This window comes from Rhinolophus hipposideros, assembly GCF_964194185.1.
Source record: "Rhinolophus hipposideros genome assembly, chromosome: 8".
In the NCBI taxonomy this organism is placed as follows: domain Eukaryota; kingdom Metazoa; phylum Chordata; class Mammalia; order Chiroptera; family Rhinolophidae; genus Rhinolophus; species Rhinolophus hipposideros.
Genome location: NC_138054.1, coordinates 6517962 through 6533482, shown reverse-complemented (window position 1 = coordinate 6533482; position 15521 = coordinate 6517962). Strand labels below are relative to the sequence as shown.

The 15521-nt window shown below is 41.9% G+C and overlaps 1 protein-coding gene across 13 annotated transcripts in view; it reads right to left on the bottom strand.

The window, feature by feature from the left end:
- Positions 1-15521, bottom strand: part of FARS2 (phenylalanyl-tRNA synthetase 2, mitochondrial) — a 507792-nt gene that overhangs the window by 445521 nt on the left and 46750 nt on the right. For 7 of the 13 annotated variants that reach the window (XM_081054752.1, XM_081054748.1, XM_081054749.1 and 4 more), the window contains exon 2: positions 6402-6505. The exons of the other annotated variants lie outside the window; for them this stretch is intronic. Coding sequence is in view for 2 of the 7 variants with exons in the window: in XM_081054742.1 (XP_080910868.1) it covers positions 6402-6437 (36 nt within the window). In the remaining 5 variants the exon portion in view is untranslated. The remainder of the gene's footprint in view (positions 1-6401; positions 6506-15521) is intronic. 13 annotated transcript variants of the gene reach the window in all.

Below are 15521 nucleotides of genomic sequence, written 5' to 3'. Positions count from 1 at the left end.
CCAGTATCTCAGGGACACATCACCTCTTTTCATCTCCACTGCCTTTCCTCCATCATGCCACTTTCCTCTACGGGGCCCCTTAACTGGTTTCACTGCCGGCAGTTTTAGCCTCCCAATCCATTTTCCCAAAAACAACCAGCAAGATCTTCCAAATTTACTTGTCTGACCAAGTAAATCACTTGATCAGACACTAAAATCCTTCAGTGGCTCCTCAATATTAAACATGTCTCTATGGATAAAATCCATATGCCTCAGCATACCCTGTTTCCCCGAAAATAAGATCTAGCCAGACAATCAGCCTTACTGCGTCTTTTGGAGCAAAAATTAATAAAAGACTGTGCCGTGCCGTGCCGTGCCATATTATATAAGACCCGGTCTTCTATTACAGTAAAATAAGACCAGGTCTTATATTAACTTTTGTTCCAAAAGACGCGTTAGAGCAGATTGTACGGCTAGGTCTTATTTTCAGGGAAACACAGTAATAACAAAGCCTTCATGAATTGGCTTGGAGGTTCCCAAATTTTGCTACACACAGAAATCTGGGGAGCTTTACAATTCCCAATACCCCAGCACACCCCAAACCAATCAAGTCAGAAAAGCAGAGTGTAACACTATCAGTAATTCAGGAAATAGCTGGGTGACCAGAACCAGCTGATGGCAGCCTCTCTTTTTCTGCACAGCTAAAAAGGTCGAAGCCTGATCGCAGCTCTCAGCAGACGGGCAACCTGGAACCTCAGTGAAGAGCCAAGGGATTTGTCTGGAACATCCCTCACAGACCAGAGAAGGATGAACTCCCAGTATCGGATTCAGATGATCCTTTGATAAACCATTATCTGTGTTAAAAATGCTTAGGTTTGTTTTTAGGGTGTTGGTTATTTATATTTTGTTGGTAAATTTGCTTTGCACTCCCACCACCTTCCAAACACACACACTAACTCACTCACTCACTCACACTGCCCCACCCTGAATCCAAAAATCTGGGTTAGAGGCCATGCTTATGCGCTCTCTGGCAAATGAACTTCCCCTACACGGAATACAAGGTGTTGGGTCTGCCTAGTGACCTGCTGGTAGCCCCCAGTAAACACCAAGTTCTCTGGCAGCAGGGACATGACGACCTTGGTGACCACACATCCCCCAGAGGAAGCATCAGACAGCAGCTCCCGAGAGAAGGGACTGTGACTTCCCTGTCAGTGTGGCCTCCAGCACTCACAACCTGCATGTATTAGCCACTCAACTTTTTATTCAAGCCCAGGTCAGATCTCTTAAAGTTGATAAATCAATAGTTAGCACTATAGTCTTGAAAATCTGAGAGCTAACTCTTTAGGAAGTAACAGCCCAGAACAAGAGGCAAGAAGAAAAAGCCCCACACTTGAGAGCATACCCTGGGAATAACCCAACTTTTCAAAACCCTCCTCAATGAGCACATTCCCAGCAGCTATGGAAATGAGCTGAATCTTTAAGTTTTGATATTCCCTTGGCACTTCCTGTGGTCTTACTCTAATATTCTATATCATTGTGAACATATTTTCCAGGTTGATAATATTGTCCTCAAATGTCAAATAAGTCCTCAGATAACAAAGAGAATTCCCAGTCTACTTCCCAGAGCTGTTATGAAGCCTAAGCGAGAAAGCATTTTAAAAAAAAAGTCATCCGAAACAAAAAAACTACACAAAAGTAAGCTATGAGACTTATTATAGATTAATAGTAAGCAAAGCCCAGAAGAAATTCTTATTGAAATTTTTACACTTTAATTTCTGGAAATAAAGGAATACTATGAATGAAACTGCCATGCTTTTGAATTAAAGGAGCACTCCGAAGGATTACTGCTTCATTCATAATCTGAATTGCTTCCAGAAGATGGTCCCAAGTTATTTGCTTGCTTCTCAATTATCTGCAAGTTTCAGACACTGCGTACATCTAAAAAGCTCATTAGTAGTCAAAGAGCTTTATGTACCTAAATTTGGTTTGTAGATTAATATATGTGCATAAAACCCATAAACCTTCAGAAAGCCTATGATGCATGGAAGGTTATTTAAACTAACTTTTACCCCTCAAACAAACCTAAAGTGTGTAAATTCATAAGGGGTTTGGAGTCGGCCACCCCAAAATATGCCTCTTTGGGATACTGAGTATTTAAAGCTGGTTATTTCTAAGAAACAAGACTCAGGAAGCACCTTTAATTTCCCCCAGCTCCGTTTAGATGGAGGACCAGCTCCAGGAAGGGAGCTATCATCACAGATGCTGTATTTTAATATGAACTAGTGGCAGACAGGGAGGAGCCTAGCAGAGTCTGTTGGACTCCCCTGTGTCCCACTGCTTCTAGATGGCTAGGCAATAACTGGTTTACCACATGTCTGTTTCTTCTGGTCTCCCTGTGAACTGCCCAGCTTCCCTTAGTAAGTCTAAACCACTGTGTCCCTTTATTATCTTTAACTCAAATAAGCCTCTACTGAGATTTGTCCTTGGGTCCCATATTCTTATGGAACCGTGTATGTACATGCATAACAAAATCTGGTTATTTTCTCCTGTTAACCTATCTCAGGTCACTTTGATTACACGAGCGGGAATAACTAAGAGGGCAGAGGGAAATTTCCCCTCCCCCTCAATTTCCGCGGGCCACAATGAATGTATTGTATCAATATGAATCTGAAATGCATTACAGGTGTGGAAGAAAGCAGTGGGTATGTGACTGTTTCATTTATGACAGCTAGCCCGTCATGAGCCCTTATTCCCGTCACTTTCAAACCTTTAGGTTCTCACCTATGCTCCACGCTTAAAAAGGTCTCAATCTTAAGAGAGTTTCGTACATCTAAAGAGGACAGGATAAACAAATTAGGTGGATCTGAGTCCCTGTCACACATCGCTTCTGGTAAAACAATTTCTGTCAAATAAAAACATTACGGTGTGTCCTCATCCACCTTACTCACCAGATCTGGCACCGTGTGACTTCTGGCTCTTCCCCAAAGTCAAAATGACCATGAAAGGTAAACGTTTTGAATCGACTCAGGACATTGAGCCATGACAGCACAACTAAAGACACTCATGAAAGAGGACTTCCAGACTGCTTCAGAAAACGGCAAGAATGATGGGATACGTGTGTTTGAAGCGAGGCAGAGTACTTTGAGGGGGATTCATGGCAATGTGTCTTTTACTGTAATAAATTTTTTTATTTAAACATTCAAAGTATTTTTCTCATCATACCTCATATATATATACACAAGATTCAAATAAGACCCCTTCTCAATCTCTTAGTCACTTTGACACTTCCTATGACAGTTAACAGTTTCATGTGGAAAACTCTGGAAATTTTTTTCTAAGTAACACTTACTGGGGTTTGTAGATGTGTGTATGTTTTAACACAGAGAAAAGAGGAAGGGAAGGAGGAAGGGAGGGGGGAGGGAGTGAAGGAGGGAGGAAGAAGGAAAAAGAAAGACAAAGAAAGAAGGAAGGAAGGAAAGACCTGTAATCTCATACTCAACCCCTGTTGAATTAAAAATAATAAATACAGACTACACATATAGTATACTACACACACACACACACACACACACACACACACACACACACACACACAATTCAAACAGGACCCCTCCTCAATCTCTTAGTCACTTTGTCACTTTTCCTATAACAGTTAATAGTTGACTGTGGTCCTTTTTGGAAGGGTGAGGAGAACCACTGTACCGTATTTAACCGAGAATAAGACCTAGTTGGACCATGAGCTCTAATGCATCTTTTGGAGCAAACTTAATATAAGACCCAGTCTTTATATTACAGTATAGTATAGTATAGTATATAGACTGGGTCTTATATTAATACAAGATATAGTATTATATTAGACATAATAAGACATAGTATTATATTAATTATATTATAATATATTATATTAATTATATTAATTATATTAATTATATATATTATATTATATTATGTTATATTATATTATACTGAGTCTTATATTGTATTAAAATAAGACCTGGTGTTGTGTTCTGTTTTATGTTGTGTTGTAATGTGATGTGATTGATGTGATGTGATATATTATACTGGGTCTGATATTAATTTTTGCTCCAAAAGACACATCAGAGCTGATGGTCCAGCTAGTTCTTATTTTCAGGGAAACGCAGTAGCATTTACTTTATCTGTAAAACATATTCTTTTTGATTCTTTCCACAAACTGGGGCATGTAACACATCTTGCTTCTCATTTAATAACATATACTGGAATTCTTTCCTTGTCAGCACACTCTTTGGATAACTACAAATCATACTATCACTTGCGTGTGACAGGATTTACTTAACCAGTAGCTCACTAAGGCACTCTGTTCCCAGGATTTTGCTACGACAAATAATGCTGAAATAAACATACATCCTTGTTCATATATCTTAGAAAATCTGTGTAAGTACAGACGAAGGGTAACTTTTTAATGGTGGGATTTCTGGGGGAAAGGACACATGCATTCTATTTTGGTATCGTCAGTGGATCTTATGTTTTAATAGAGAGTTTGTTTCCCCAACACTCATGAGCACTTAGAACTTTTTTTGGCCAAACTGGCCAAAAACAATGCCTCACTGACGTAACTTCCATTAATCATCAATAACGCTCCACGTTTTCATTTGCTTTTTCTATAGCATTTGTATATTTTTTTCTTAAATTATCAGTTCACGCATACAAAATCACCACTGGATTGATAGTTTTTTCATAGTTTTTCACTTTTATCTATGAATTCTTTCAAAATTAAGATAGTAACAGGCAGCTCTTTCTTGGTTATGTATATTACAAGTTTGTTGTTAATCTTTTGACTACCTTTATATGTAGGTTTCTCTTTTTCTTAAAAAAAAAATTATATAATGAAATCAATCATTGCTTTATGATTTTTGACATTTAGGTAAAGGTCTTCACCATTCCAAAATGATTAATAAATCCACCCATCTTTTCTTAGTTTTACTTTTTCATGTTTTTATGCTTAAATCTTTGATTGACTTGGAATTTACCTGGATGTAATGAGTGAAACAAGGATAATGCATTTTGCTTAATCTCATTTCCCTAAATATTTAAATTATGGGCAAATCTATTGTCTACAGTGATTTGAAAATCATCATTATCAAAAAGATTTATTTCTTAAGTCAGACAGAAAAAGCAGAGAACCCTATGATTTCACTGATATGTGATATATAAACCAAAAACAACAAAAGAACAAGACAAACAAATGAGAACCAAAACTCACAGACACAGACAATAGTTTAGTGGTTACCAGAGAGTAAGGGGGTTGGGGGTGGGAGATGAGGGTAAGGGGGATCAAATATATGGTGATGGAAGGAGAACTGACTCTGGGTGGTGAACACACAATGGGGTTTATAGATGATGTAATACAGAATTGTACACCTGAAATTATGCAATTTCATTAACAATTGTCACCCCAATGAATTTAAAAAAAAAAAAGATTTATTTCTGAACACTATTTTGTTCCATTGATCTGTCTGCTTGTTTCTTCTTCTGCAACAAGAAGTTTAAATTATTCAACCCCAATGTTTAAATGACTATAGCTTCAAAATGTACTTTAACATCTAGAAAGTCTAGTCTCCTCTCATTACTTATCTTTTCAGTTTTCCAGGTGATTCTCACATTTTTATTTCCAGGTGAAGTCTGTATCATTTTGCCAAGTCCCTCCCTGAACAAAAACAAAAATCTTACTGTTCTTTAAATAGGGAAGACGTTAATGTTACAGATTAATTTATAGAGAATTGACTCCTTTTGCTATTAAGCCTTCTTTTCTAAACTCTTCCTTTTTCCATGTAACTCTTCTGTCATAGTTTTAAAGTTTTAGAGTTTTAAAGTTTTCATCATATATGTCTTCCACATTTCTTATCTCTTGCTTATACCTAGGTATTCTATCATTTTGGTTGTCATAAAAATGTTATATTAAAACACATTTTGTTGGATAGGTAATATACAGAAATAGTACAAATTCAAAAGGTACAAAGTGATATAAATTGAAAAAAAAGGTTCAGTCCCACCCTATCCCCAGCCTCCAGATTTCTTCCCTGGAAATGCATTATCAAATCTGCATAAGGATATAAATTATTTTACTTTTAAGAAATTAGTATATCATCTCTCTAAAACATAGAAGCTCAAAACTAGAAAGAAACTCACACACTCCAGCCAAGTCTAAAAGACAATCCCCACCCCTGCCCGTCAGCCTGGAGTCCTCCTGCCCCTTAAATATTCCACGTCCAATCTACCAGTAAGTCCCACGGAGTCTGACTGCAGAATGGGCCTTACATTCATCCACTGCTCTAATTCAACTAGACCACAGAAGCTGAGAAAAGAGAGGCCCTGTGCATTCCTGGTCCCACTGTTTATCTCACGCAGAGCACAACGTCAGGCACAGAATGTTAACAACGCACCCAGGCTCCACGCACAGAATGCGCTCCCTGCAGCATCAGGTACTGAGCTCTGGTCTCACTGGGGCTGTTCAAGGGTGGTCCACAGATGCATGCCTGATGCCAGCCTACGAAAAGGTAAAGACACAAAGTGGAGTAGGATATAAATACTTGTGGAACAACTTGGCATTGCTGTCATATTCTTCTGGTAATTCGTGTTTCTCATGATTTATAAACATACCCATCAACAGATTAGAAATAAAAAATCATGGTCCCTTCCCATAGATGATTTGAGAAGCGTGGCACATAGGCCGCTATAATCTTGAGCCTAAACTAACCAAGCAGGCATCCAAAAGGAGTCACTGCTCCCTCTCTTGCCCCCTCCTATCCTCTTCCAGACAATCCTGTAGAAAGTTACAGGGAACCATCTCCCTGTAGCCCAAACCCTTTGGTGCTTTCCACAGCGTCCTCCAGGACCTACAAATCTCTGCAACGCTGGGCTCCCTCCTGCTTCTGTGACTTCAACCAGATCTTTCTCGTCACCATCCTGGCGTCCTGCCTCTCTTCCCAGGACACCACTCTCTTACTGTCTTGAAGTCTTTACACGGGTTTTCTCTCAGCCAGGAATGCCTGGCTCGGAATATACTCAGTAAATTGCGGAAAGAAACAATGGAAGAAGAATAATTTTGTTGCAGGCTCTTTTTAAAAAGTGAAAAAAATTCTCACATCCATGTCCCATTTTTTTGATAAAAACAAAAATCTCACACCTTCCCTGTACTTCAGTCCTAAAAGATTCTCATTTCCAGAAGCAATGTGGGGAGGGTGAGTGCTTGCCAACCATCAGGCAACGAAAAGCTAAAGTACTGTGGAGGGTCCTGTCAATATCAAGTCTGGAGGGCAGCTTTGCATTTTCACCACATTCACCCCCCCAAGACTCTGACATGAGCCATCCCTCCCCACTTACCACTTTAGGCCAAGATGAGGTAATTCATACAAGAGGAAAACTCAATGCTGTTTTTTGCCTATCAAGTTAACAAAGCTTAAGTAGCAATAATACCCAATATTATGTGTAGTATATGTTCAATTTCATACATTTGACATCACTGTCATTAACTTGTGCAAAAAATATAAAATATAATAAACATAAAACTCTGCATGCACACGTGTGTGTGTGTGTGTGTGTGTGTGTGTGTGTAACATCAAAATGTTTATCCTTTTCAGAGCCAGTAATTCCACTCTGGGGAAATACAGAATTAGTCCTACATACATACAAAGTTTTATTCACAGAAAGCTCACTAGAGGATAATCTGCAATTAGGAAAATATCAGAAAAGTGTAAGCGAATGACTGTCAAAGACAAGAGGGAGCCTGCCACACCTGAGTGAAGAGACTGTCTACCAGGGCAGTCACCAGGACTCAGGGAGACAAAATCCCAACAATGAAAAAGGGCTGAGCCTCTGGTGCCGATGTTGACAGAACAGCAAATATTCTCAATGAGAACATTAAGCTTCTGTGAAGGAAATTATATAATAACAAGGAAAAAATGTGTTAAGTAAAAAAAAGGTAAATTTTTCATAAACAGTCTAATTTTACCCACATAAAAATTATGTACAGGAAAAAAAATGAAAAAATTTAATGTTGTAACTACTTTATATTCAGGTAGAGGAAACCTAGGTAAATTTCCTTTTCATTTTTTCCTTATTTTCTCAACTTTTAAGAACAACCTTATAGGTCCTAACATGAAAAAAATTTTAATCCCTTCAAGACAAAACAAAGTAAAAAGGGGGTGCCTACCTCAGCCTGCTGTAACAAAATGTTGATCAACAGCAGGTCAGTAAGACTCTTGTCACTTCTTTTCATGGTATAACCACATTCCCGTTAGTGCACAGAAGACAGTATGGGGCCACCTTAGTGGGGATGTGGAGAAAACCGTCCTGTCCGCTCGCCCGCAGGTAGGAGTAACTAGGCCATCTTTGTGCTTTCCCAGGAAAACAGAGTTTACATACTGGGACAGTTCGAAACACTCTAGCACCAACAGCATTAAATTAGCCATTCAGACGTACCAAGGACAAACATTTCTAGTCCAAAGCTACAAAACCGTAGTAAAAGTCCTTGGAAATGTAAATGCCCATAAATTCCAAACCTGATTACCCAGTAGCTGTAATTATGACAGCTTAGGAAGCTAACACCAATTTCAAGGGGCCTCAGGCCACCATGGACCGAACAGGCTGCCCTCATCTACAAATCATTCAAATCCCAGGGCAGACATTACATGGTTGTTAGAAGAACCAGTAGGCTGATAACTCTCTTGCCTGCTTTGTCTCCTCCGTTGTTTCATTTGACATTCACCGTGAGCATTTCCTCACTATTAAAGCCTTTAGCTTCAGAATTTCAACTACACAACCAAATGTGCTTCTCATATTCAGGGAGAAAGTTTATAAGGAGAAAGGAGAAAACAGTACAACACAGTCCATGGAACACTGAGGCTTCGATTTCAGTAACACGAGAGAAATCAAGAGGCTCCGAGTTAAGGCTCCCTCGACAACCTTCAGTCTCCACTCTGTGCAGATGGGTCCTAATGACAGTTTTATTAGGATCACAATTGTGGCAAACACACACTGTACCATGTACCACAAAGAACACTGACATTCTTCCTTCAGAATTAAAAACAAAGTTTATACTCAAACTCAGAGATCACACAAAGCTGTGACTTTGTATGGACTCGAATTTGGAGCCCATACCCTCTCTCGGCACTCAATACAAACCTGAAGGCCTTTCCTGCTCTAGACCCCAGTCTGACTCAAGGTCACAATCTCTAAACACATTTCTGTGCAGCTGCAACAGAGGGAAAACATGGGCATTTGTCAGAGAAAACTCCAAATACATATCTGTTGAGGACACAGGGGATGGGAGTAGCAAAACAAGTTGCCAAGTTCCCACAAGGCACAGTGGGAAAAACACCAGCCCAGGAACCAAGAGACCCAGATGTGAGTTCCCAATTGCCGGCCACTACCTGTGTGACCTGCGTGGGATCAGTTTCTTCATCTGTCAAACAAGAGCATGGATTGGGAGGTGATATATATGAGTCAAAGACCTTCTCTGGCATTCCCTTCCTAAATTTCTCAGCTGGAATTTCCTCTTCCTTTACCCCTGTGAAATCAGCTGCAGGTTTTACACATGAGCACAAGAACTCTGGGATCCCGTTACTTATGCACAGGGCTTTGGTAGAACTCCTGGGACCATGAGGATAAAGTATTACTTTCTTTCACTCATTCATCCCGTTATTCATTCAATCAGAAGACCCAAAACCACCACTTACATACATAATATACAAAACAATGTGCTACACACTTTAGGGGACAGGTGAAAAAAATACTCATTTAAAAGGTACAGCCCTCCTCTAAGGCATTTAATGTTTACAATCCAATGGGAAATACAAAGAATTGATGAAAATTGCAATGACAAGGATCTAGAATAAATTGCTAATGAATCATACTACTTTTCCTACTGAGCCTAGATGGGACCTCAAAATCCTTCTCAACATAAGCACGCCATTCAGCATCAAAGGACTGCAGTTACCAGGCAAGGTTAGTTCTGCTGCCCAGGTTAGACGCGCTCCTGAGCAGAGAGATGCCCAGGTTCTTCCAGGGCCCCCACCCGTCTGATCCATCAACCTCCTTCTGCCCTCCCTTCCAAATCACTAGTTATTCCTGAGACGTAGGGGCCACTAAGAGCTCCATCATCATGGCTGGATGCGCCCGTCAGTTACCTTTGCAAACTCATTAAAAATGTCAAATTCCAGGGACACAGAATGCACAGAGCTTGCTGTATTCCGTCTCTAGCACACAGCTGTATCAATGCCCTGAGCTGGGTGCCTATTATGTCGGCATTGGATGCCTAGTATATCCTTATTACAAGAATAATATGAGTGTCATTGAAGCTTAAAGCAATACACACATGAACAAGTGAGTTACACACACAGGCACACCCGCTGCCTCCTCTCCCCCTGTGACAAGCTGCAGCCCTAGCCCTAACTGGCCATCTGGGACACAGGTGACTTTGTTCTAGCATTGCAACTGGTTCCATTCCACTGGAAAGCAATCTGGCAATATGTTTTAGAAAGCCAGGAAATTGTTCACGCTCTTTGACCTCGTAATGCCACACCTGGGACTCTATCCTAAGAAACTAATTCAAGATATGGAAATACCTACATGCACACAGATATGCCTTCCAGTATTTTTAATAACTGTGAAAAGTTGGAGGCAATCTGTACGTCAACAATAGAGTTAAAAAATCAATAGCCTAGTATCATGACAAAATATTATGCAACCATTAAAATGTTATGCAGCAATAAGGGGAAATGCGGATATAAAACAACAGGTACAACTATGTAAAAATCATTGAAGAAAAGTTGAGAACCTGGTAATCTTTGTTTTAGGATGGAGAATGGGGGTATTTTTTCCCTTCCTACTTCTTATCTTTTTGTAATACAGTTCTCATGCTCCTAACATTCAAAGATAATCTCTTTTAAATAACGGAATGCAAACCTTTCTTTGATCGCAAGGATAAAGAGAAAAGGGTCCCCTCAGACAGCACAGCCAGCTCTCTATCCAGGGAGGAAGGCGGCAGCAGGGTGCTCCGTCCCATGGGGAATGGAAGCTACCTGGAGGAGCTGCGGACTTACCAATAGTTGTCAAAAGCGAGCAGTTCCCATCTGCTAACCCCAGTTACAGATTTTTTTGTAAATTCTGACTCCCCAGGAGTATTTAGGCCAGAAGCACTTGCTTGCTTAGCTACCTATGATGCCCCGTATTAGCAGAGAAGCCAAACGCCTTGGCCCCTCTCTGGAGAGTCGGCCCTCTAGAGGAAAGCTCTGCTATCCCCAGTGTGGTCCACAGGCCAGCACTGACATGACACATGACGTGGGAGCTCATCAGAAATGCAGATCCTCAGGCCCCCCAGGCCGACTGAAAAGGAATTTGCGTCGTGCACATTCTGTAAGTCCCAGTCACGGGGGTTCCCGCTGTAATGGGATCGGGGGTGTGGGGTGACCTAAAACTCCGCTATCCTAAGGACCACACTCGGAGCAGTCGGTGCCCCAGGAAGAGAGCACTGCACTCCAAGGAGGAAGTGCACTAAGGTGTGAGAAAACTGCCACAGCAGCATTTGTGAGAGGACAAGGAGGGAGAAGGTGGGATCGGTAACTATGGGAGAGGGCATGGCTAAGGAGATAAATGGCAGGCAGACACAGCTCCTTGGCAAACACTTAGAGGGCAGGGCCAAGGTTATCCCCATTTTCCATTAAAATGCAATGACATTTGTTGTTTTACAAAACACAATTGTTGGATAGTTACATAACTATTAGTGGCCCTTCCCCATCCTACAATAATATATTTGATTCTATACTTCCTATATGAAGATGACACAAGCTACTATTGATAGAAATGAACCATTTCTGAATTGTTTCCCTTAGAAATGATGCTGGCTTTGAAATACCCAGGAGGTCGGGTGGGGACAGGAAGAACTGGCAGGACTCCCTCCACAAAACAATGGGCTGTGTTTTTGAACAGCATTTGCTGATACCTTGCTGCCTTTTTCATTTCAAATATCCAGCATGTTAAAAACTACATGAAGGCAACAGGAAATTAAGTGCCCCACTGCTATAACCCTTGACCTTTTCCTAGTGACGTGTAACTAATCAGACGCTGGAGGTCAACACCAGGGAATAAAGGGGAGGAAACAAGGAAAACAAATGAGAAGAGAGCTAGAAATGTCATACCAACCGATCCACGAGCCCCTTCAAGTCCTTCATTTTCTAAGACACGAGAAATGACCAGGTGCCCTGGCTTTTAGCTCCGCAATCCAACAGTGCTTGCTCTACCGCCCACCTCCACACACACCTGTCACCCAGGTAACTAAGGGGCGAAATCACACACATGGGAAAACACAGCTACCTTCCCGGTACAGTCCCCACAACTATTATGAAACTGTCTACATGTGAATACCATGTCAAACCCAAACGTGCCTCTCTTTGAAAAACCCCAGGAGGATCAATGGCTGATGTCCCTAAGAGAATTTCCTCTCTGTCACTCTGGTCAGCGGCTGTGCATGAATACAAGTGGCATAACACTGACACACACTGACGCTACATACATGTACATGTACACACACGTGTCCACTTCTCTGCTCTCCCCATATCAAAAGCGGTTCCAGAGTGTCTAAGAAATCCTCATCCTCCACTACTCAGTGACTGATCATTTCCTGCCCTTCAGTGAGTTCCCTAAAGACCCACAGCAGGAGAGGCACCATGGATCACACCTCCTTTCCACTGTAACTGCTGACAGAGCTCATCAGTACAATACGGGTGTCCCCCAGTTTTCGAAAGTTCTCATTACGCTACTTCGCTTTTATGGAAGATGTACATTAGTACCTGTTTTCACTAACCGAAAGAAACCCGAAGGAAATAAATGTCATGGGGATGTAATGTACGGCACAGGAAACATAGTCAATAACACTGTAATGGCCTTGTATGGTAACAGATGGCAACTAGACACTGCGAGGACCATTTCCTAACATACATAAACACTGAATCACTGTGATGTACACCTGAGTAGGTATAAATAGCACTCAGCGTCTGAGAGGTTATAGAGGCAGCACACATCCCGAGCAGCGAGAGCGGCCCTGCCGAGCTCCTTCCCGGGAACCACACTCAGCATCTCAGCATCAAGTCCCAGAGCTCTGAGCAGCGTCTGAGCATCTGGGCTCTGTCCCCATTTATTCTGTGCACCCGTTAGCAAGCTGTGTCCTAAGATATCAGAAAAGCCAAAGAGAGCTCATAAGAATGTTACACTTAGCATAAATCTGGACACAATTAAGTATATTTGGTATAACTGAGTAGGATGTTTTTTGGATCTGGGAACACTCAAAACTTTTCCATATAAGTTAGTGGGAACTGCTTCTTTGTTTTACACCATTCTGGCTTACAAAACATTTCATGGGGACACCAGACTCAGATAGTAGGATGGCAGGGGAAACCGCACTACAAACAAGGACAAAGCTGTAAAATTTTACAACTAAATGCTCATTTATAAAACAAAAACAAAAAGAAAAAGAAAAGGAGAGCACTTGTTTCTCTAAACCCCCAATCTCATCTCTAAACTCTGATGAACTCTAAACCAAATATTCTGAAAGCTACAGTCCAACACAGGGAGAATGATGCCAGAGCCATCACTGTCTTTTTAAACAAACTCCCAGGGCTAGGGAGCGGAAAAGACAAAGCATTCCTCTAAACCAAAGAACTCCCAGATTCACCATGTGCTTCACGCCCAGATTTCCCAAAGTAATGATGTGGCTGAGTGCTGAAATGCACAGGAGTGCACGAGCACGAGGCAGTGAGGGTCTCACGGAGAGGCCTTCGGGAACTACAGAAATGTCATCTCAAATGTCATCAGTCTGCAGTTTATAAAATGAAACTGCCATGAGAACTCAGAAAGTGACCTGGAGCTCGAACTGAAATCTAGACAAGCAAATAGCTGTCCTTCCTCTATTCTCTGAATTCAAGGCTCTTCCAGGTAAGTGGACATGTCCGCTACAGCCACCAGCACTAAACATATGACTATAATGACATACTGCATAGGGTATGGGAATAATTTTCTACCACAAATAAACAAAACAGAAGAGATTCCCTTTGCATATGAGGAATACCTTCCAGCAATCCCGCTAATAAAGGCACACTGATAACACACGTTTCTGCATCCTTCTGATGGTAAAAATGTTAGTAAGAGCCCAAAGAACAAGGTACTCAAGAGGAACTGGTATCATGATCCTAGACCTTGACCCTACATATCAGAATCATCTGTGAGGCTTTTTAAAATCTCAATGGCCAGAGAACACACTAGACCAGACAACATCAAAATCTCTGGAGCTGGGCCTCCAGCATCATTGGTTTTTCAAGTTCCCTGGGTAACTGCAGTGCACAGCCACGGCTAGGAACCACCTACTCAGAGATTATTCTAAAGCTACCGTCCAGATGAGAGACTTCTTTTTAGCGTGAGTGTGGGCCCCATAGGCTGGGACAGGGAGTCTCTGTCTACAACCAATACCCAGCTATAACGGTGCGCTGTTTGATGCCGTACTGGGATGAGCCACTCACCCCAACCCTGGGAGAGGGGCGTGGGCCCTGTACACCCAGGACCCCCTCTTGCAGCAAGGACAAGCTCACCCACCCACAGGGCCTGTCCGGATGAGCAGGTCAAGGAACCCCAGTCTGTCCCTTCAGGGGCACCTTCTGGAAGCACGGTAAGTCTGGAGACAGGCGGTGACCAGAACGACACATGGGCCCCGCTGAGCTAGCATCGTCCGGGATGGCACCATTTTCAAAATGCCAAAATAACCCCGGTGACCACTCAGAGGGAGAACGCACACCCTCGTAGCAAAATACACACAGGGATTAAAGGAGTAGGTACATTTCCTAGCTGTTGCTCCTGTTTATAAAGCTGGAAAATGCACACTCCCTGAATTAAAAAAAAGAAAAGTCCTCAATGCTTACACTGATTCCCTCCAAATTTCCCCCAAGTTAAATCCAGCTTTACCTGGGTGTGCTTGCTTTTATTTGAAACTCTGCCAGGGGTAGGAAGAGCAAAAATATATGAAAAACTTCATGAGAGAGAAAGGGAGACAGAAAAAAGGAAAGGATGAAAGGAGGAAAAAAGGTAGAGGGAGGGAGAGAGGCAAATGGCAACTCTGAGAGCATAAAGAGCATGAACCCTGAATGCAGGCTGTGAGCTTGAACCCGGCTCTGACACCATGTACTGGGCGGAGCGGAGCGCCTCACCACGTCCCAATGCCTCCTCTCACCTGTACGCCTATGTCACAGGTCTGGGGTCGGGCTGCAGGTTCAAATTCAGATCTGCACGTGCGAGCTCTGGGAGCTCACTAACCGCTCTGTACCTCTCCTCCTCCTCTGTACCGTTAAAATAAGAATAGTACCTACCTCCTACCTGGAGAAACTGGAACCCTGGTGCATTGCTGACGGGAAAGGAGATTGGTGCAGCCACATAGAAAACAGAGCAGTGGTTTGTAAACTATTAAACACAGAATGACCACATGATCCAGCAATTCCACTTCTGGGTACCTGCCCAACAGA